The sequence below is a fragment of the Condylura cristata genome, unplaced genomic scaffold (assembly GCF_000260355.1).
Source record: "Condylura cristata isolate star-nosed mole 26May11 unplaced genomic scaffold, ConCri1.0 scaffold00032, whole genome shotgun sequence".
Lineage (NCBI taxonomy): Eukaryota > Metazoa > Chordata > Mammalia > Eulipotyphla > Talpidae > Condylura > Condylura cristata.
Genome location: NW_004567133.1, coordinates 4,320,966 through 4,340,835, shown reverse-complemented (window position 1 = coordinate 4,340,835; position 19,870 = coordinate 4,320,966). Strand labels below are relative to the sequence as shown.

The window sequence follows — 19,870 nt, the reverse complement described above, 5'->3', positions numbered from 1 at the left end:
GGCTCGTGGCCTGTCCAGACTGTGCCAATCGAGCGCCGAGGCCGGGTCGTTCCGCTAGGCCCGACTAGCCGCCTGCCGAAAGCCCAGCAGCGGCCGCTGGTTACCTAAAATCTCGCGGGTAGGGCGGCCGCGAGGCGACTGCGCGTGCGCGAACGGAGAGGGCGGCGGGGAAGTAAAGCCCAGGGCACAGCGCGTCCATGTGGGGCTCAGGGTAGGGGCTACATGGGGTCCGATCGGCTGGGGACGTTCTCTGAGTCGGGCTCCTGACGCGAGTTCTTGTTTGACTCGCACTGGAGTCCAGGGGCCGGGGGCGGACTGGCCAGTGGGGCAACGAGTGTCCGGTGAAAAAGCCCTGTCTCTGGAGGCGAGCGGAGGGCTCCGCTTCGGCCCGGAGCGAGAGTCTCGGGGAGCGTCTGCGGATCCTAACCCACAGGTTAACGAGCTCGGGCGGGCTGGAAGAAACTTTGACCTTTATTCTCTCTGCGAAAGTTATCTCTTTCCCTCGGAGGACTGGGAGTAGCGTTACGTCAAAGCCTCGCTTTGACTTGTGACGGAATTGTCACTTAGTGCAGTAATACATATCTAGACTAGCGTAGTGCAGTTTCATTAAAAAGTTTTTGATCCCTGTTTGGAGATCATTGGGTTGGGTTTTCTTATTGGTAATTCTGTGTATTTTAACTAATGCATGTAAATGCTTTATTTAACGTGGCTACTTGAAAGTTTGACATGTGCTCACGTTGAACTCCTGTTGGAGTCACAGGCATCACCAGGTACGGAATGGTAGAGGCCAGGGCTGGAATTTCACAAAGGTGCTAACTAAGAAAGGCTAGTCCAGCATGGACCTGGGTTTAGACCTGCTAAACCCACCACAGTGCTGCTGGGCCCTACCTGGTCTTCGTTGTTAATCTCTTCAATCTGCCATCACCTCTGAGATCTTCCCGACTGTCACCTTCTAACATCACCAAAACTTAAAATGTATGCTGGTTATTTTGCTATTTCTATTAGAGTTTCAAGACCAGGACTTTGCAGACCAAGGTCTGTAGCCTAGCACGGCCCAACAGAAATGTAATGCAAATGTGTAGTTTTTAATTTTCAAGTAGCCACATTAAGTTTTAAAAATGAAATTTTCTTTGGGTCAGAAAATCCAAAATATGGGTATCCAAAGTATTGGTATATTTTTTTGTACAATATTTTTGAAATCTTTGAAATTTTGTACTCAGCAGCACACCTCCATTCAGACTAGCCACATTTTAAGTGCTCAGTAGTCATGTGACCAGTGGCTGCTGTATTGAACAGCATAACTAACACAGTCACAAATTTTACGGAAAAGAAATATTCAGCTTAGCTTCCCTGTGCAGAGGCCCAAAATACTCATGATAAATGATTGCAGCTACTAAATTTTGAGTAGCTGTTAAATGCCAGGAATTATTCTAAAAATGTCTCATTTAATAACTTGGTGATAGGAGGGGGATTCTCTTCACCTTGCAACTGAAGACCTTGAGGCATGGGAAGGTCAAGTTATGGGCTGGTAACATTATCATAACTTTGGCCAGGACTAGGTGTCAGCCCCGATCTCAGTGTGAGTTCTCTTAGGTCATGACTTGAAAATATCAAGAGCTTATGTCTATTGAGTACCAGCTTTATGTTGCACGCTGTATCTGAGAACTCATTCATTTATTATTACAGGGTAGGTGGTGTTATTATAACCTCAGTTTATAGGTGAGGCAGAGGCCAGGATAGTGAGTATTCAGGAAGACATGGTTATTTAGCAGAGCTGAAATCTGAACCTAGTCTTTTTTTTTTTTAAAGATTTATTTATTTATGCTTACAGAACTGGGGTACAGGCTAGAGGTGTGGGTGAGAGGATACACTAGAGACAGAATGGGAAGCAGAACAGGCAGCTTGACAAAGTACACTGGTGAGGGGGAGCAGAGGACTGGTCAGGAGAGGTCTGCCACGCCATGTGGGGATTGGTGGGGATGGGGGGGGGATGGAACTTGAGCTGCAGTGGCTTTGAGAGCTTCTTAATGTGGTGCTTTAACCCATTGCGGCACCAGGGAGAGCCCTGAACCTAGTCTTTCTAACCAGAGTTCATGCTTGTAAACATGAGTTCTTTCTGCTTTATGTTGCCAACCCAAGTTGACTTAACTATTTTTCTAACCTCTACCAGGTTCTGGAGACGAAAACCAGAGATGGACCTTATGAGACTTGCCTGGCTCTTCCGTGGCCCCCAGCCCATGGGACTGTCAGCACTGCGATGCCTTGACCCTTGCAGAGCCAAGTGGGGAGCAGGAGGCAGTGAGGGGCCTCCACGGCTGAGGGCCACAGGACTGGCTCAGCTAGTGCCAGCAACCTTCAGCAGATCCCTCTCTCGGCTGCCCTTTGGTCTGGGGAGCCAGAAGAACATTAGCAGCCTCAGCTCTGACCCCAGCCAGCCCACTCCCAAGGCCAGCCAGGAGGAAGAGGAAGAGGAGGAGAGCTTTGGGATGCTCTCTGACAAATACTCCTCCCGGAGAATGTTCCGCAAATCAACAGCCCAGTTATATAACTTACGGCTCAGGGAACAGAGTGGTGAAGATGAACAAAAGGAACTAGATCCCAAATCCTGGAGGGGCCAGAGAAACACTCCTTATTGGTACTTCTTTCAGTGCAAACACCTGATCAAGGAAGGAAAGGTAGGGGAGGCTTTGTCTTCTCCTGCTCCTGGCTTCTGCTGAGTGTTGCACTTCCCAATCTCCCACTGTCGCGATGCTCAGGACCCTCTGTCTTCTCTTGCCCTCGCGCTGTGCCAGGTGACCTGCCAGCCTCCTGGCTTTGGGCCCTCTCCACGCTGCCGTTCCCACTTTCACATCTCCAACCTTGCCTTCCTGTGAGGTCGCAATCTCTGTTGCCAGCTACCTCCTTACCACTGGCCTTACACTTACCCATATTTGCCTAATGTTTCTGTTCCCAGTCTTATTTTCCCTATACTTTCTTCATTTCACTAAATGACAGCCCCATTATTCTCGCCACTGAGGCCCAGTGGTGTTCAGGTCATTCCTAACGTGTCTCACCAGCTCTAACTTCAACATTTTGCCAACCTTAACACTTCTCAGCCTCTACTTCTGAACCCCAGACCTGCCAATTCCTTGCTTCCCTCAGCTGTTCTGATACTTGTCTCTAGATTCCCCAACTCTCTTGCCTGACATATGCACCTGCTAAAACAGGAAACAGGTCATGTTCCTCTTCTTTCCAGAATTCCTAATGTAGTCAGTGACATTGATCACTTTCTCAGGAATCCATAATGACATTCTACTTATCTTTAAATATCTGAGGTATGGATTAAGGATTTTATGAATGAAATTATAGGAAGTCTAGAGTTTGCTTTAAAGAACTTAGTTTGAAGGAGGAATGAGAGGTATGAAATAAGATTGACCAAATGCTGATAATTGTAGTTTTAATATTCTCTCCCTTTTGTATAGACTTGAAATTTTGCATAATTGAAAAATTTGCAAAGTTGAAAATCCAAGAGAAGCCAAAGTCTTCCCAATGCTTAATAAAGCCCAACCCCCACTTTCTCTCCCTACCGACTGCCCTTCCCTCATTTACTCTGCTTCAGCCACCCCCACCGCTGTGTGCTGCTCCAGCTCTCTCACTTCCAGGTTTTTATTCATCTTTATTCCTTTGCCACCATCTGGGTGAAGCCCTACTTGGCTTTTATCAAAAGTGAATCACCTACACCCTTCTGGCACTTCCTGCTTTATTTCTGTTCATAGCACTTGTCACCATTTGGCACAGGATATGCTATTCTTGGTTGTCTCATTTGGTGTCTGTCTTTTCATGTAGAAGGTGAGCTTCATGAACTCCAAGATGAGTTTCTTCTGTTCACAGTTGGATACCCAAGCCAGACTTTGCCTACCTCTTAGTAGTATTCATTTATTATTGGTTGAATGAATGAATAAAATAATCTTGAGGTGTGAAGGAATGAATCAAAGATTTAAAGGGGGACCTCCCTGGGGGCACAAAGGGTTAAGTTTCTTCACTATGAACTGTCTGTAACCACTGCAGCATGAGTTCGATTCCTGGCCAGGGAGCCGACCCACACTGTGCATCAGACCTCGCCTGTCTCACCCGCTGCTCCCCTCAGCAGTGTGTTTCAGTAGTTCTGCCTGTTCTGCTCCTCACTCTGTCTCTGGTGAATCCTCTCACCTCCCTGCATCTCTGACCTTCACCCCAGTTCCTTTATGCATAAATAAATTAAATCTTTTAAAAAATATTTAAAGGTTAGGGTTAGGGATGGGGCAAAGACAGCTGGGGGCTAGGGGGCTTGCAGCCAGAGGGAGCTGGTCACCAGGGCTGCTTGCAGCATCCCAGAGGGGCTCTGAATGGTCCCTGCACCCGAGAGGCTCTGAGCTGTGATCTGGTCAGAGCCCAGTCACTCCTCTAGCTCAGCCTCAGTGGCTGGCACTATAATGGCGTCTCCCAGGAAGCAAGGGCAGGGTGGATCCCAGGATTCACAGAATTAACATTTCTAAGAGTTGGTGACTACCAGGCCTTGACTCCAGAGAGTCTCCACAGAGATGCAGACATCCCTGCCCCCAAGGAGGCCATTCTCTGGCCAGGGGAAGGCAGGACTGGGGGTGGAGCTGAGGGTGCCCACCATTGTGGGAGTCTGGTTGGCTTTCCTTCTTCACCACCATGTAGCTCCTTAGCTGCAGAGCACAAGGCCCAAGAAGCTGGTGACATAGTCCAGGGTGAGTGTTTGGCTTCTGCGCAGGCCTTGTCTTACACTTAGGGAGGGCCCCTCAGCCTCAGTCTCCCTCCCTTGAGGCTGTCCTGAACCACGCACTTCCTTATTACTCCCTCTCTCCTCCCTGCCCAGCTTGCTGAGGCCCTGGACCTGTTTGAGAGGCAGATGCTGAAGGAGGAGCGGCTGCAGCCCTTGGAGTGCAACTACACAGTGCTGATCGGGGGCTGCGGGCGGGCCGGCTACCTGAAGAAGGCCTTCAGGCTCTACAACGACGTGAGTGGCGCTTGGGGAGCGGACGAGGCTCCAAAGAACAGGAGCTCTGGGGCCAGAGAGCTGGTGCACGCGCTGGTACCTCACTCTGGGCAGATGGTTTAGCCTCTTCCCAGGCTAAACCTCTGGCTTCAGGCATAATCTGTAAAATGAGGCAGTCATGGAGAATTACGTGCGCTGGCATGCAGAGGCCTCCAGCAGGAGCCTGGGCCTCGGCAGGTGCCACTGGCCCCTCCCTTTCTACTGCTGCTTCCTTTGTCATGTTCCTTTCTCGCTCCTCATCCTCACTCCACTCACATGCTGCGGTGCCACTCTCCCGCCTCACCCTTGAAACAGCCTTTCAGGGTGGTGGTATCCTTTTCTTTTTCCCAAGGGGACACAAAGCGCTTTAATCTGATTGCCTCCTCACGCCTTTTCCTAGACCAGAGCCGCTGCAACGGCCCCTTTGCAGTCAGGGTGCTCCCCTTGGCCACCGGGGACAACTGCAGGAGGGTCTCGCTGCAGGCACCTTGGGCCCACAGGACTGACGGGCGCCTCGAGGAGAAGGGTCTCGGGTCGGGTGCTCGGGGCCAGCTGCTGGCGCCTCTGGCTGAGGGATGGGTTGGAGAGCCAGACCCCGTCACTCAGCTCTGCCTGGCACACGCCCTGCGCCACAACAGTTTGTGCAGTGACGTGTCCTCTCTGCTTGCCCAGGGACAGCTGTGTCAGCTGTGCTGGTCCTGAAGCCGCTCCCGTTGTCTCCCCCTCTCCGCAGATGAAGAAGCGGGACCTGGAGCCCTCAGATGCCACATACACAGCCCTGTTCAATGTCTGTGCTGAGTCCCCCTGGAAGGACTCTGCTCTGCAGAGTGCCCTGAAACTACGGTGGCAGCTCCGGGAGAGAAACTTCCAGCTCAACCTGAAAACATACCACGCCCTGCTGAAGGTGGCTGCCATGTGCGCAGACCTCAGGATGTGCCTCGATGTCTTCAAGGTGGGAACACTCCTTCTTTCCTGCCCCCTACTTGAGGCCAGTTGCATGTGGCAGGTGTGAGGCTGCAGCTGTCTGTGCCCCTTATGCAGGAAGGCTCAAGGGCCTGAGGTACCCCTCTGCCAGACCCTCGGCTTCACAGGTGAACCTACTGAAACCCTGTTCTCAGAGGCCGAGGTCTGCAGACTGGGTGATGGGCTGTGCTGGGGGGCCTCCGCGGTGCCAGGGAGGAAGGTGGGCCACATGGCTGTAAAGAAGCACTTCTAAAAATGACTCACTGAGGAGGGCGGTCTGCTGGGAAGAGCAGTGGGACTGCAAGCCTGCTGTCAGGGAGCTGTGGAATACTCTGGTCGGTGTGTCAGGTTTAAGGGAAGCAGGCGAGGGGAGGCAGAGGGGTGCTGGCAGGGCCCTGTGTCTTAGGGCTTGTGCCTGTGTCTTCCTCTGCCGCCACCGCCCTGTGGGAAGGGTGCTTATTTCCAGAGGAGCCCAAGAACAAGAAGGACCACAGGCTGGGTGGTGGTTCTGCATCCTCAGGCGGCAGAGCAGCAGTGCAGACTCCTGTTAACACCTAAACAAAGGCCCGGTGCCCACACACCTCAGGAGAAGCAGGGCAGCATCAGGCCTGGCATGCACTTGGCAGCTTGGCAGCTTGCTCTTCTCACAGATGCGTCTCATTCTGCTCCAGTGCTCTGGCCATAGTGACCTGCCTGCGCTCTGTCCGCCTCCTCCAGGCCAGGGCTGTTCCTCACTCCACACAGGGAGGTCCCTCCTGCCGGTCCCAGGAGAGAACCTGGCTGTGCAGGCACCGCATGGTGCAGGCAGTGTTGGCCAGTCCTGCTGAAGAGGCAGCGTTGTGGGGCCTCATGCCTTGAGACCTCACTGTGCATGGCCTATGGGCCCAGAAGGTTTGAGGGGTGCAGCGTTCAAGGCAAGTACCTGAAGTCTGCAGAAGAGGGCAGTGTGGCCTGCATTGTCCAAAGATGTCAGTTGGTGGTTTAGGTGGGTCACTCTTGCGGCTGGCGAAAGGAATCAGTTAAGAGATGGCTGTGATTGTCCAGGAAAAGAGCATCGATAAATCTTATTGAAGAGGAAGTGGGAGGGTGGCAGTGGTGGGGCGAGGAGCACCCATGCCAGCAAGGGGCTTGGGAACCCAGGCTCAAGGAGACCCTGTGGCACTGAGGGAAGGGGCATCTCAATGGCAGCCCCAGCCTGCAGTGCTCCAGAGAGGGCCCATGGTCTCCAGTGCCCTTGCTCTGTGTTTGGCACCACACCACCTCCTGGGGGTATTCCAGGACCCTATAGAGTACGTCCTGCCTGTGACCCCTTCATTGATGGGGACGCTTATTGCCTTGTCCGCTCTCCCAGAGCAGGTGAACAGTGAAGCTGGGCCTTGAAACCAGCTCTGCTACAGGGGCTTGAAGTGGCTGCGTGGCTGTCTCTGCAGGGGCCGCACAGCAGTAGAGAAGCTGAACCAGGAAGAGAGACCTGGGAGGAAGTGTAGTAGCAGTTGGACAGCACTGCTCAGGAGCTGGCTGTGCACCAGCCCAGCGCCAGCGTGAGCACTGCCTCCTCAGGACCCAGCCCGGGGCCTGTCCGGGAGTGTCTTCTCCGAGTTAGACCCCAGGGCAGGCTGGGCTCGGAGGCAGCTTCTCAACCAGATCTTGTTTCTCCCCCCAGGAAATAGTCCACAGGGGGCATGCAGTGACAGAGGAGACCTTCAGCTTCCTGCTCATGGGCTGCATCCAGGACAAGAAGACGGGTTTCCGATACGCCTTGCAGGTCCGCCCCTCCTGCCTCTGCCTGCCGGCCGTCAGAGCCGCAGTGTGTAGAGTGGACAAGACTCTGCACTGTAGGGGTGAAATGACCTCATGTTTTTGAGGAAAGGGGGTCTCAACCACAACCAGTGAGGGGGTCTGCCTGCCTAAGTGGGTTCAACCCATGTCTGCTTCTCGGTTAAGGAAGTATGAGAAGGCGCGGGGCATGGGGTGCAAGTAGGCACTCAGGAAGTACAGCTGAACCCAATCCTTAAGATGACCTAGATGCTTCCAAAACCCAGCCTTTCTAGCTGCCCCTCCCAGGGCAATATAGGGAAGGTGGGCTGAGGTCCAGCACGAAGCCCTGGGATAGTCAGGGAGAGGCCAGATGGATAAAACAGCAAGAACAGTTTTGGGGTGAGCTAGCCTCTTTGAAGTCTCCCAGAATTGCCATGTTTTTAAGATTCATAGTTGTCCAGAGCCTGGGGCTTTACCCACTCTTTTGTTGATTGGCCATTGACTCTTAGTGCCTCTCCCACAACGCTCCTCTAAGGGAGCACAAAGCTGAGCCTTGTCTCTCCCGGGCAGGTGTGGAGGAAGATGCTGAGTCTAGGGCTGAAGCCAAGCCGGCATGGCTACAACCTGCTATTGGGAGCAGCTCGGGACTGTGGCCTAGGGGACCCAGAGGTGGCCTCAGCATTGCTGCTGAAGCCTAAGGAAGAGACAGTCCTGCTGCAGCCCCCAGGAGTGCAGCAGGCCAGGACGAGAGCCCCAGCTGGGGTGGGCAATAGTCTGGCAGCCAGGTTGCACGTGGAGGCCCTGGAGAAGCAGCTGTTTCTACAACCTTCTCTGGCATTTGAAGAACCTCTAGAATCTCAGGAAGCCAGAGCTTCCAGCAACGCCCCACCTGTGGCAGAATTCAAGGTGGAGCCTGACCAAAGGGGCGCCCTCACCTCTGTGGCCCTGGAGCCACCTCCCTGGGGACTGAAGGTCAACCTCCTGACTGTCGAGGCGGTCTCCCCAGCTGTAGTTTCCTTTGGGACTGTGACCAGTCCAGCAGACAGACTGGCCTTAATGGGGGGCCTGGAGGGCTTTCTGGACAAGATGGCAGAGGATGGGTTGCAGCCTGACATCAAAACCCTCACTCTGCTGGCTGAAGTTGTGGCACCTGGGAGCGCCGCAGAATCTTCGCTGCTGACCATCCTGGACACGCACCAGGTGGAGGCTGATGTGACATTCTTCAACACGCTGATGAGGAAGAAGAGCAAGCTGGGTGATCTGGAGGGGGCAAAGGTAAGGGGCTTCCCTGCTCTGGCTCCTGACTGGGGGCTAGCTCTCTGGCCGTCAGGCTCCCTTGGCCAGCACTCCACACAGTGTTGTGGGTATCTCCTGCCCTGGGCCACAAACCCGTAGGGCCCTTAGAGCTTGGCTGACATGGAAGGCCTGAGTGTGGGGATGACTGGTTAACCATGGAGTGGGGAAGGGCCTGGACATGAAGGACGTTCAAAGAGAAGGAACAGCATGTTGGACACTGCAGGCAGGAAGTCAGGATGCAGTTGCAGAACAGCTGAACTCTAGGAGCTGCGCCCTGAGAACTAGGCTAAGACAGGGGCCTTGAAGCCAAGCTGAGGCCAGCTCCCAGTATGGCTTGCAGAGGGAGCGATGAAGCCTCAGGACTATCTCTGGGTTCTCTAGCATCCAGCGACAGGCTTCTCCACTAGCAAAGACTTTCACCAGGGCTGGGGGGCTACAGCTGACAGTGATGCCAAATATATCTGTCCCAACAGGCGCTGCTGCCAGTTCTGGCAAGAAGGGGTATCGTCCCCAACCTGCAGACATTCTGTAACCTGGCCATTGGGTGCCAAAGGCCAGGTGACGGTCTGCAGCTGCTTACAGACATGAAGGTGAGCAGGCCAGGCCCGGGCAGGACATCCACGGTGCCGAGGAGCATGTGGTGTGCTTGGGAAGAAGGCTGGTTGGGTAGAGTGGGGACACTCCCAATGGCCCTGTTTTTCCACCTAGTCGGGAAACCATTTTCACAGGCAAGGAAAGTGGGGTTGCTCTAGTTTCAGTGATCACAAGCCTAGAGCAGGCCCCCATCAGCTGCTGTAGGAGTGAGCATTGAGACCAAGGGGTACATGATCTTGAAGGTGGCAGCAATGGGGTGAGTTTTAGGGATGGGGACAGGATTTGGCTTCAACTTGCTGGAGGTCTGGAGGCTATAACCAGAGTGGGACGTGCAGTGTTCTCAGTGGGCCAGTACACCAACAGCCAAGAATCAAGAGCAGTGGTCTCATCATTTATTGCCAGTTTCTAAGAACTGATGGGGCAGGGTCTTCCGCTGGGGGTGGGGGTAGACCCACAGTGCAGGGTGCTGGTGCTTTCCTGTGGGGGGTGGGTACAGCCATTGTTGGTGCAAGGTTCGGCCTCACTTGTCCCGGGCTGCTGATGTGCAGAGCAGACCGGCTGGCAGCTTCACCGCCCAAGCTGGATATGCCACTGTGATCACTGTCACCTCACTGATTGTATGTCCACGTTGTTCCAGAAGTGCCAGATGACCCCCAATGTCCACATCTATAGCACCCTCATCAATGCAGCCCTCAAGAAGCTTGACTACGTCTATCTCATCAACATCTTGAAGGACATGAGGCAAAACCAAGTCCCAGTGAACGAAGTGATCATTCGCCAGCTGGAATTCGCAGCCCAGTACCCCCCCACCTTTGACCGGGTATGGGCACCAGCTCTGCATGCTCAGCTTCACCCACTCTTGACTCTGGCCTTGGGGACAGGCATTTGTTGCTTTAAATTGTCCAGTGGCTTCCCTTAGGGCAACTCCTTGGAGAACCAGGATCTTCCCTTTGCTGGCTTCTGTAGACCCACTGGCTTCCATCACTCGGCCAGTATTCATTCACTCGGCCTTGAATAGGCTCCTCCTGCTTTTCACGAAACTAGCTCCTTCTCACCCTGTGCCTTAGCTTACATGGCATGTGGCTGACTGCTTCCCTTCCTGTCCCAGAGGAAGCAGTTCCTGTCTCAGGTTTCCTGGCCTACAACTGGGAGCAGCCCTCCCCATCATGCACTCCTAAGCCTTTCGAGGCAGAGACTGTTTGCCTTGCTGCCCTGGATTCCCCGTGCTGTTCATTCGCCTGAGTCGGGTGGGAGGATGCAATGTTCTAACGGTCACCGCCTGATGTTCTGAGATCGGGCTTTTGAGGGCTGGGTTTTGGTTGCTGCTGGCCTGTGCTAAGGTCCTGAACAGCTGGCCTGGGGGAGCACAACCCTGAAGGAACAAAGCGAGGTGGGGGACAGGGTGGTAGCTGGGGTCGTGGGTGGCTCTGTGGGTGCAATGCTAGAGTGCCATCTAGAAAGCGAAGTAAGTATTCGTGAGGCAGCAGCAGAGTACTGAGCAGAGGGCAGAGCCGGCACCCTCGAGCCTGGCTTATGTCCAGTTGTGTCCCAGATACCAGTCTTTGTGGGAGTCTTCCCCAGGCACAGTCAGCAGCTGCTGCACGTCATGAGCCTCTAGCCTGGGTATTCAGCCCTTGCATTCACACTGCCTTGTGACAGGGAACGTCTGCCGTGACTGGAGTTTTCTGTATTTTCAGGCTACATTAGGTATACAAGTATAGAATTGTTAAATCTTTTGCAGCAAGCCCCTCATTGTCTGGCAGCGGTCTGTCTCTGATAACCCTTCTCACCTGTTTTTTTCCTGTGTATTCTTTTGCCAGCTTTCTTTTTGGTATCTGCCTGGCTACCAGCTTCCTCCTTTTCTTCTTACCTCTTCAGAGGCCGTGCTACAGCCCTGTCAAGATGGTCAGCAGGGAGGTGGCTGTGCTGAGGGGGAGCCACTCAGCAGGCTATGGAGGCAGAGTTGGGGACTCAGTGGTTCTAGCTTGGGGAGCTGGGGTGACCTGGGTATGGGAGCACAGCTGTATGCATTTGGAAACAGCAGCAGATAGGAGTCTGGGCCTGCCCCATGGCACAGCAACTTTCTCTACTGTAAACCACTCAGATACCAAACAGCTCTCTGCCCTGTAACCACTGGCTCTGGAGGCCTGAGACAGCTGCCACGTTTGGGATTAACTGTAGGTAGCATACAGTGATTCTGACAAATGCTCCTCTGAATCCCTGAACCCCATACCTTTTCTTTTATAGTACAAAGGAAAAAACACCTACTTGGAGAAGATTGATGGCTTCCGTGCTTATTATAAGCAGTGGCTGAAAGTGATGCCAGCAGAGGAAACCCCCCACCCATGGCAGAAGTTCAAGATCAAACCCAAGGACCAAGACACCATCAGTGAGGCTGACACAGATGGAGGCCTTGGGGGCAGGTGATCAGAGGCCCAGGGACCTCCAGCAGGGGTAGAATAACGTGCATGGCCCTCAACATGCCTTGAAGGAACTCCAGGAGTCCCTTTCATGTTAAACACACATGTATGTGTTGTGGCCTCAGGCCTGAGAGAAAGCTCTAGTTCAAGAGTTAAGAGCTACAGCATTTGGCCGACCCTGGTGTGAAGACAAATGCTGGGCCCAGGGTGCCTGACAAGTTCGCTCACGCTCTGGCCCACCATTTCAGGCCAGCCTTGCCCGATAGGATGTCATCCTCACGGCTTATGAGTGAACTTAGCTCATGGTCACACAGCACCTCTGAGGTGGCATCAGGATCTAGCTCCAACACATCTGGTTTCAAGCACCTGCTGCTCTCCCACAGACTGCTGCTCTGTGAAAGAACGAAAGCAGGGGCCAAGAGGTTTCAAAGTTTTATTTCTATAAATCACAGGCAAAGAACACCAAGTGCTTCACATGTAGAAGCCACGCTCCAGTGTGGGCGTGGGGCAATATTGGCTCCACAAGAAAAGCTGCTTTCTCTGAGGGTGGCAGAGTTCTGCGAAGTCCAAAGTCCAGGGCAGAGGGGTCAGAGTCTGAGGGCCTCAACCAGAACAGCCTCGGCAGCCACAGTGTGTGCACTCAATGATCCGGCCCTGCAAAAGAGGACAGCCGAGACCCTGCACCGCGCCAGCCAGCCAGACTTACAGTCTGAGAAAGGTCGTTCATTCCCCCACAGGACACGCTCAGAAATCCCTGACAGTTCTGGATTGGGGGGATAGAGGGGAAGGTTAGGTTCCTTCATGAAGATGAACAGCTACGTAACACTGCATTATATTTATGTAGATTCAACATACATTACTTGCAAAGCGGGGGGAAAGGTCTGAGAATCACGGTCACTCTGCTATGGGAACATTATGTGTCTTGCAGTGAGCTAGAAGTGGATCTGCTACTGCTCAGGGCTCAGTGCCGGAGCCTTAGGGTGACCTCTGACTGGAGGCCTTGGGGGTGGGGGAAAAGGGAGTAGGATGTGTACTTGAATGTCTATGATAGAAGTTCTGTCCCTGAACAAGGTGTGGCCCAGCGTCTGGCTGGGGGCTCTGCCGGCAGACAGGCACAGACACTGGTTTGTCTTTATTTTACCTTTTCATTCTGGGAGGAGCAAGCAAACAGTATGGTGAAATCAAACCTAAAGTGACTTTGTTCTGGCCACATATGGCTGGGGCAGCCTGACCAAATGTTGCAGAATCCCGAGGACTCCTGCCACTGCTACCCCTTCTTTTCCCACCAGAAAACCAGCACCCAGGAGGGCCTTCTCTTAGGGAACGAGCCTGTCCATACTTTCCACCGTTCTGCATGCCTGTCCTCCGGCATGCAGGGAGACAGTTGCCTTCTAAGTTAAAAGTCCTTGATCCTGAACTGAAGCTCAATAAAGTGTAACTAGAACTATGTCAACGTACCTGTGTGAAGGTGGGGAAAAGGTGGCCACGCTGGAGGGAGGGTGGCTTGCTTTGTCTTCCCTGCTGAGCCAAAGGCTAGTGCACTCACTCAAAGGCAACTAACAACCAATATCCCAATAACTTAGCTCTTTGCCTCCTGCAGCTCCATCCCGGAATGGCCAGTGCCCCTAGCTTAGCTACTGCACGCACAGCCTCATTTTTGTAGCTGCTCAGTCTAGTATGAGCAGAATGTACCGACAGAAGAAAACCAGAAAAAAAATGCACTAATGGTAACTAAGTATCACTGCAAAGAAAAGGAGACTTGGGAAGGCCTAGCCTTCCTGAAGTAATCCTCCTAGCTGCCTTGGGGGCTGAGTATCATCACCTCTATTTCTTAAGCAAAAACTTGGTTAAGGTGTCCAAAGGAGAAGCTGAGACTGGCCCCAGATCTAAAAATGTGATTACTATCGAAATGTTTTGCAGATTCCCAAGGGCTCACTGCCAGGAAGGAAGGCCAGCAGGACACCCAATGGCACAACTATATTCTAGCCCACCAAAATAATGGAAGGTCCTTTCCCGTCAACCAGGACAGAATTCTGAACGGAAAGTAATGTCAAGCTCTATCAGACACCACAGGGATGGAGACATTACCACTTCCAGCTTGCTTTTGGGGACTCGGCAAATGCAGTTTGTTCCAAAATTGGTGTCCCGTGTCTGAATGCACCGCAGGCAGCATAAATTCTCATACCCCTGCTTTTTCCATTTTGCAATCAGGTTTTTATCTGCATAGCCTTCTTTAATACAATATTCATACAATTCTGTCAAAAATACAGAGAAAGGGCATCAGATCACTGTTACTAAAGCTTCTCTCACTTCAGCCCATCACTGCCCATCATTAAAAAGCATTTAGCTAATATTTCTGCCCACCACCCCCACCATAGTAAGAAAAATCCACTTGCTGAGGTTGCAAGAATAAGAGCCATTAATTACATATGAAAAGTATTCTAGCTGGAAAACCAAGAGAAACTGGCTAATTACCTCTGCTTATAGCTTTCCGCTTGTAGAATAGGTCAAAAATATAGCGGGTTTTCTGGTGGTGAATCCTGAAGATAGGCCACAGAGATTCCACTTTCCTCTTTCCCTCATGAGGTTCTGTTTCGGCTGAGGAGAAAAGTGGGGCAGGGTTAGTCTGCAGGATACAGCATTTATTTGTTCAGCAGAGATAAAGAATAAATCATACTTCCTAGCCACTCCGGTGACCAGCATCAGAATGACAAGTATTAAGGACGCAGGGAAATTAGAACACTCTGCACTGCTGGTGGGAATGTAAAACTGTGGAAATAGTCTGGCAGTTCCTTAGGGAGTTTAACAGTAATATTTTGTAATATTTTGGACTCAGTGATATGATTGGACACACCAATCATAGGTGTGCACCCAAAAGAATACACAAGCACACAAAAACTTGTACATGCTGCTTCACTCACAACAGCCCAAAAGCAGAAACACTCCTAGATATCTGTCCACACTAGGGAAATATTAGTCAGTCATAAACATGGAACACGGCTCTGTGGAGTAACATGCTCAGTGAAAGCAGGTAGTCCCAAAAACCACAAATTGTCCACTTATGTCTATTCAATCAGAAAGTAGACTGATGTTTGCTTACAACTGGGAGATATGGGTGGGCAGGTAACTTCTAAAGGGCACAGAGATTGCTCTGGGGTGATGAGATGTAAAATGAATTGTGCTGGTTTACCCAACTGTGTGACCATACTAAATACTCCTTAAATGGATACTTTAAAAGAATGAATTTAGCAGTACATGATCTACAGAACTGTTAACATTTTTAAAAGCTCAGTTAGCTAGCCAAAGTTTGAACAATATAATTGTTTCAAGTCTTTATAGTTAGATAAATTAGTAAACATATAAAGTAATTATTCAAAGCTCATTTGATAAACCCTGGTCTCCACTTGAGACCTATTTCTCTATAGCCTAATACATGTACAAGTAATTCTACACTCAGAGGAGCAGCCTCCTCGTTTTTAAGGTACTGGTAATTTAATTTCCCAGCATAATCCTTTAGTAACAAGAGCCAGGAAAAAAATTTAATTGGATATGTCTGAGAGTTTTAGTACAGCTGGTCTGTTAAAGTTAATGCTCCTGTAGTCCGTGCCACAAGTTCACCTGCCACAAGTCTTTTAGCCAGTTTGAGTTCATTTTTATCTACCACCTCCTCTCAGTTGTTTTTTTTTTTTTTTAAAGATTTATTTATTTATTTGTGCATACAGAACTGGGGTACAGGCCAGAGGCTCAGGGGTGGTGAGAGGCTTCACCAGAGACAGAGTGGGGAACAGAACAGGCAGATCGATGAAGCACACTGCTGAGGGGAGCAGCGGGCGGGTCAGGAGAGGTCTGCCACGCCATGTGGTCACCTCCGGGGCAAGCGGGAATTGAACTCATGCGGAAGCGGCTTTAGATTCTCAGTGCTGTGTTTTAACCCGCAGCGCCACCAGGGAGGGCCCTCCTCTCAGTTTTTAAGGCAGAGGAGAAAAGCAAGGAATAAAGAAAACTATACCTCCATGTCTCCAACTTGGAGAGCATTCTATCACTTAGGATTTAGAATTCAATTCAACAAACAGGATCCAAATGACCCAATAAAAACAGGAGGACCCAGCCTTTTTAGGCAAGGCCCTAAAGGCTCTGGGTGCCCCAGACCAGTGGAGTAGGGAAATTAGGGGCTGCATTTTATATGGGTGATCAATGAAGACACACAGGAACCACCTGGCTAGATATTTTAAGGAAAGGGGTGAATCTGCTTATGACAGTAAATAGCAATGCAAATGTCCTGAGGCTGGACTGTACTGAGGGATCAAAAGCTGTGGTGGCTGGGGTGTGAAGGAGAAGTAAAGAACAGAGCTCAAGGAGGAGTGAGGATGAAAGCATGCTGGACCTGGCCTCGGAAGGACCTTGGGTTTTGCTCTGATGGGGGGAAGCCATGGGATGGTTATGAGCAAACTGATATAAACTCACTCATTCTCTGTCTATCCATTAGAGGAGCTGACAGAACAGGAGGATTTCTGGATTCCCCTGGGATGGGGGAGGAAAGCAGCAATGCTGAGCCTACACCCCACATGGTACAATGGGCTCCAATAAGTGGCAAATTCTACCCCTCTCCATTCTGCCACATGCCAAGAGCTCCTATATTATTCCCAACATTGCAACCAATTCTGTGCCAGCTACCATCTGCTTTTATTTGAAACCAGGTCTTAAACCTGTGAATTTATCAAATGGAGAACCAAAGAAATGTGGAAGGGCAGTGCAGTTAAATTTTAAAATGGATGTAAAGAATATTACTCATATGTAAATATAAGATAAAATTCCTCTCTACCCTCAAAAGTCATCCCCTAAAGGGAGTAGATTTATTTTTAAGGACTCACAAAATCACAATTACAGTATTCTCCCAACTTCCCACTTTTTGAATAAAGAACTAGTCAACTCTCTGCCCGAAATGACCTTGGTTACCACAAGTTCTGGGTACTTAATAGAGGTTACCAGACATAATCTGTTTTGAAAAAAGGAAAGTAACGTGCCAATTTCCTAATATTGATTCAGTAATTAATGCTGGAGATATGACCTCATAGTAACAAGGGATAGACTGGTTATAAAAGTAGTTTTTTTTAAAAAAGAATTATTTATTTATGCACACAGAACTATGGTACAGGCCAGAGGTACAAGTGTGGTGAGAGGATTCACAGAGACAGAGTGGGAGCAGAACAGGCCCACTGATGAAGTACACTGCTGAGGGGAGCAGCGGGCGAGTCAGGAGTGGTCTGTTGTGCCATGTGGTCACCTCCGGAGTGGGGATCAAACTCATACTGTGTTTTAACCCGCTGTGCCACCAAGGAGGGCCCAGAAGTGTTTTTTAAAGACTGTGCTTACACTGTGACCATATAAGGCCAAAAGATACTTGTGGCTTCAGATAATATTTTCAAAGACTAATTAAAGTATCATCCTAAACTTGATCCACAAGCTGCAGGGCCACACGATACTTAGAGGGACATGAAGCTGGTACATTTTGGTAGATGGTGGGAAAACAAATCGATGAGAAAACAGTATCAGAGAACCACAAGAAAAATCTAAATGAAATGTTTCAGAAAATATGAAAGTGACAACAACCAGCATTTCCCAAGTAAATCTGTTTCATGTGATTTAAATCACACACGTAACCAAAATAGAAATAATTACAGGTAAACGATTTGATCTACATTTCTTAAAGTTTTTACATATAAGGCCAAAAAAAGTTTGAGAGTATACTCTCTGGCACTTAGGGCATTCCTGAGTTAATAGCAAACGATTTGCGTTGGTGTGGGGATGCCACAAGGGTGTTGCCTGTCTCTCCATATCCGTGCCTGGTCTCTGGGGGCATCTACCACCACACGTCTGGAGGCGCCTTGGATACACACAGGTCCACTCACCTTCTCTCATCTTTTGATCTAATTCATCCAATGTTGGTTCGATCAACTCCCAACCATCTGGTGGAGCTTTCCGGCTTCTTTTGACTTTAGGCATTTTCCCCACACAAAATAATTTACAAAGATCTAAGAAAGAAAAAAAATGAGTTGGTGTCTGAACATCAGATCCCTAAAGGTGTTTACCAGCCAACAATCTGATGCACATTCACTTTTCTCTTTTATAAAATGGGGATAGGATAACAACTTATCTGACTGGATCACTTGAAAAGACTTAAATCTGTATAACGTGCCTGGACATAATGTGTGCGTAACAGACATTTGCTATTGTTGTTAACTTCAACTATATGTAAATGTAACACAGCATAAAGAAGAGGACAACTTTAGGGATCTGATGTTCAGTCACCAAGAAAGTGACATTGTAGCAATAACATAGACAAGTGAAAGGCAATCACAATACAGTTTGAGGAGAATTATGGCTGGGGAGCCAAGAGGATATGTATTTAAAAGGAGAAATGGCCCATACCAAAATACCTTAGGACCTGCTTCCAAAGAATGTAACAGAAAGATTTCTGGTCTCTTCAGTCACAAGCTTGGGTTCCTATCCAACTCTACGAATTACTCTGTGTCTCTGGGTAGGTCCCGCCCTTGGTTTCACCTGTGAGTTGAGCAGTGGGTTAGCTAGATTGCCAAGGTCTCTCTTAAACTCAACATACAGGCCACATAAAGGCCTATCATGTAAAGCCCATATATAGGCCAACTCTGAGCAACAGCATTTTTTCAAACCACATGGCGTTAGCTTGGGAAGAGAAATCAGATCATCTCTTACCTTAAGCACAGCAAACTCCTCTCTCCTAAATTCATTCAGTCCCTCCTCTCCGACTTTACAAAGCACCTTTGTGTAAGGTCCACAAAAACACTGAGCTTCCTTCATGAATTCTCCTAACAGACCAACTCTAAGAGGTAAAATTAGGGTTGTGCACAACTGAGAGCTGGCATTTCCCTCTAATCCGGGGTTCCTGGTACCCAAATCACCGATCTCCCCTGAACTGGAGCTAGAGGTGGACGGATCTGGTCCCCACTCCCAGGGCGCACAGGCAGGGAAAGCAGAGGACGACGACCACTTTCGTATGACCCAGGGAAATTCGAGGGCCCTGGGCGTTCATTGAGGACTCACGCGGGAGCTAATAAAGTAGAAAGAAACTAAATCCACAAGAGGTGTCGGGCGGTCTCAGAAAGGTTGCAGCGCTCGGGAGAGGCGGCGAGCTGCCAAGACGTTTGGAAGAAAGTAAGATGTTGAGGCGGCATTGTAGGAAAGGTTCACAGACAGGAATGTATCAGAACCGGGTTTATAAGAATAAAGTGTTTGTACGGAAAATATTGGCGTTAAAAAATACGCCTAAAAGCAAGAAAACCTTCCAATCTCTCATTCCCCCCATCCCCCATAGCAGTAGGAACTAGGCGCCGCCGCCCCTGGTGCACTCACTCCGGCCTCCGGTCCAGAGGCCCGATCTCTTCCAGTTCAGCCGTTCACACAGAGATTTGGGCCAGCGCAGACCTCCCAGCCCGGGTCCCAGCCGTTACCAAGCTACTAGAGAACGGAGGAAAAACACTCACCGGAAACGCCGCTCTTGGCTGCCGCCGCCTCTCCAACCAGGGCTTCCGCTTCCCCGGTGATCGCTTCCGGATGAGGTCCTCGCAGAGCCCCGCCCACCTCGCAGGGAGATTGCGTCACCGTAGGTGTCCGCGGCTCTGCCTGTATAGAACCCCAGTGCCGCTGTCGTCTTTTGCCCTCCTTTCTCGGGAGGGTGGCCGGCAGGGTCACGTGTCTCCAGGGGCGCGGAGGCCGGGGACGCTGTTGCCCGGCAGCGCGCCGGCGAGCCTGGGCTCAGGCGCCGCGTGGGGCAGCCCTGCTT

General features: G+C 50.7%; 2 protein-coding genes across 8 annotated transcripts; one reads left to right on the top strand and one right to left on the bottom strand.

The window, feature by feature from the left end:
• Nucleotides 1-140: 140 nt before the first annotated feature.
• LOC101622065 (pentatricopeptide repeat-containing protein 1, mitochondrial) lies at nucleotides 141-12,380 on the top strand. 2 transcript variants are annotated; one of them, XM_012731818.1, is made up of 9 exons: nucleotides 141-211; nucleotides 2,171-2,675; nucleotides 4,862-5,002; nucleotides 5,754-5,972; nucleotides 7,647-7,748; nucleotides 8,312-9,016; nucleotides 9,511-9,627; nucleotides 10,269-10,451; nucleotides 11,879-12,380. In XM_012731818.1, exons 1-9 carry the CDS (start codon nucleotides 198-200, stop codon nucleotides 12,056-12,058), a joined length of 2,166 nt encoding a protein of 721 aa, XP_012587272.1. In that variant the 5' UTR covers nucleotides 141-197; the 3' UTR covers nucleotides 12,059-12,380. The 2 variants fall into 2 exon arrangements, with proteins under 2 accessions (XP_012587272.1, XP_012587273.1); XM_012731819.1 differs by lacking the exon at nucleotides 141-211 and adding an exon at nucleotides 285-433.
• Nucleotides 12,381-12,470: 90 nt separating this feature from the next.
• BUD31 (BUD31 homolog (S. cerevisiae)) lies at nucleotides 12,471-19,814 on the bottom strand. 6 transcript variants are annotated; one of them, XM_012731825.1, is made up of 6 exons: nucleotides 19,572-19,814; nucleotides 18,481-18,612; nucleotides 17,961-18,083; nucleotides 14,527-14,649; nucleotides 14,140-14,306; nucleotides 12,471-12,705 (listed from the first exon to the last, which is right to left on the bottom strand). In XM_012731825.1, the coding sequence occupies exons 3-6, from the start codon at nucleotides 18,052-18,054 to the stop codon at nucleotides 12,655-12,657; spliced, it is 435 nt and encodes a 144-aa protein (XP_012587279.1). In that variant the 5' UTR covers nucleotides 18,055-18,083; nucleotides 18,481-18,612; nucleotides 19,572-19,814; the 3' UTR covers nucleotides 12,471-12,654. The 6 variants fall into 6 exon arrangements, with proteins under 6 accessions (XP_012587279.1, XP_012587276.1, XP_012587277.1 ...); XM_012731822.1 differs by having other exon boundaries at nucleotides 18,489-18,612; XM_012731823.1 differs by lacking the exon at nucleotides 19,572-19,814 and adding an exon at nucleotides 19,441-19,557 and having other exon boundaries at nucleotides 18,489-18,612.
• Nucleotides 19,815-19,870: the final 56 nt, after the last annotated feature.

Bases quoted from the DNA above. Each gene is read 5' to 3' on its own strand.
- BUD31 (XM_012731825.1), bottom strand. From the start codon at position 18,054: ATGCCTAAAGTCAAAAGAAGCCGGAAAGCTCCACCAGATGGTTGGGAG. The intron at 14,650-17,960 runs GTGAGTGGACCT...TTTTCTCCTCAG, and splicing joins AGATCAAAAGATGAGAGAAG to CCGAAACAGAACCTCATGAG. The intron at 12,706-14,139 runs GTAATGTCTCCA...CCTCTTTTGCAG, and splicing joins CCAAAAGCAAGCTGGAAGTG to GGCCGGATCATTGAGTGCAC.
- LOC101622065 (XM_012731818.1), top strand. The intron at 2,676-4,861 runs GTAGGGGAGGCT...CTCCCTGCCCAG, and splicing joins ACCTGATCAAGGAAGGAAAG to CTTGCTGAGGCCCTGGACCT. The intron at 5,003-5,753 runs GTGAGTGGCGCT...CCCTCTCCGCAG, and splicing joins CCTTCAGGCTCTACAACGAC to ATGAAGAAGCGGGACCTGGA.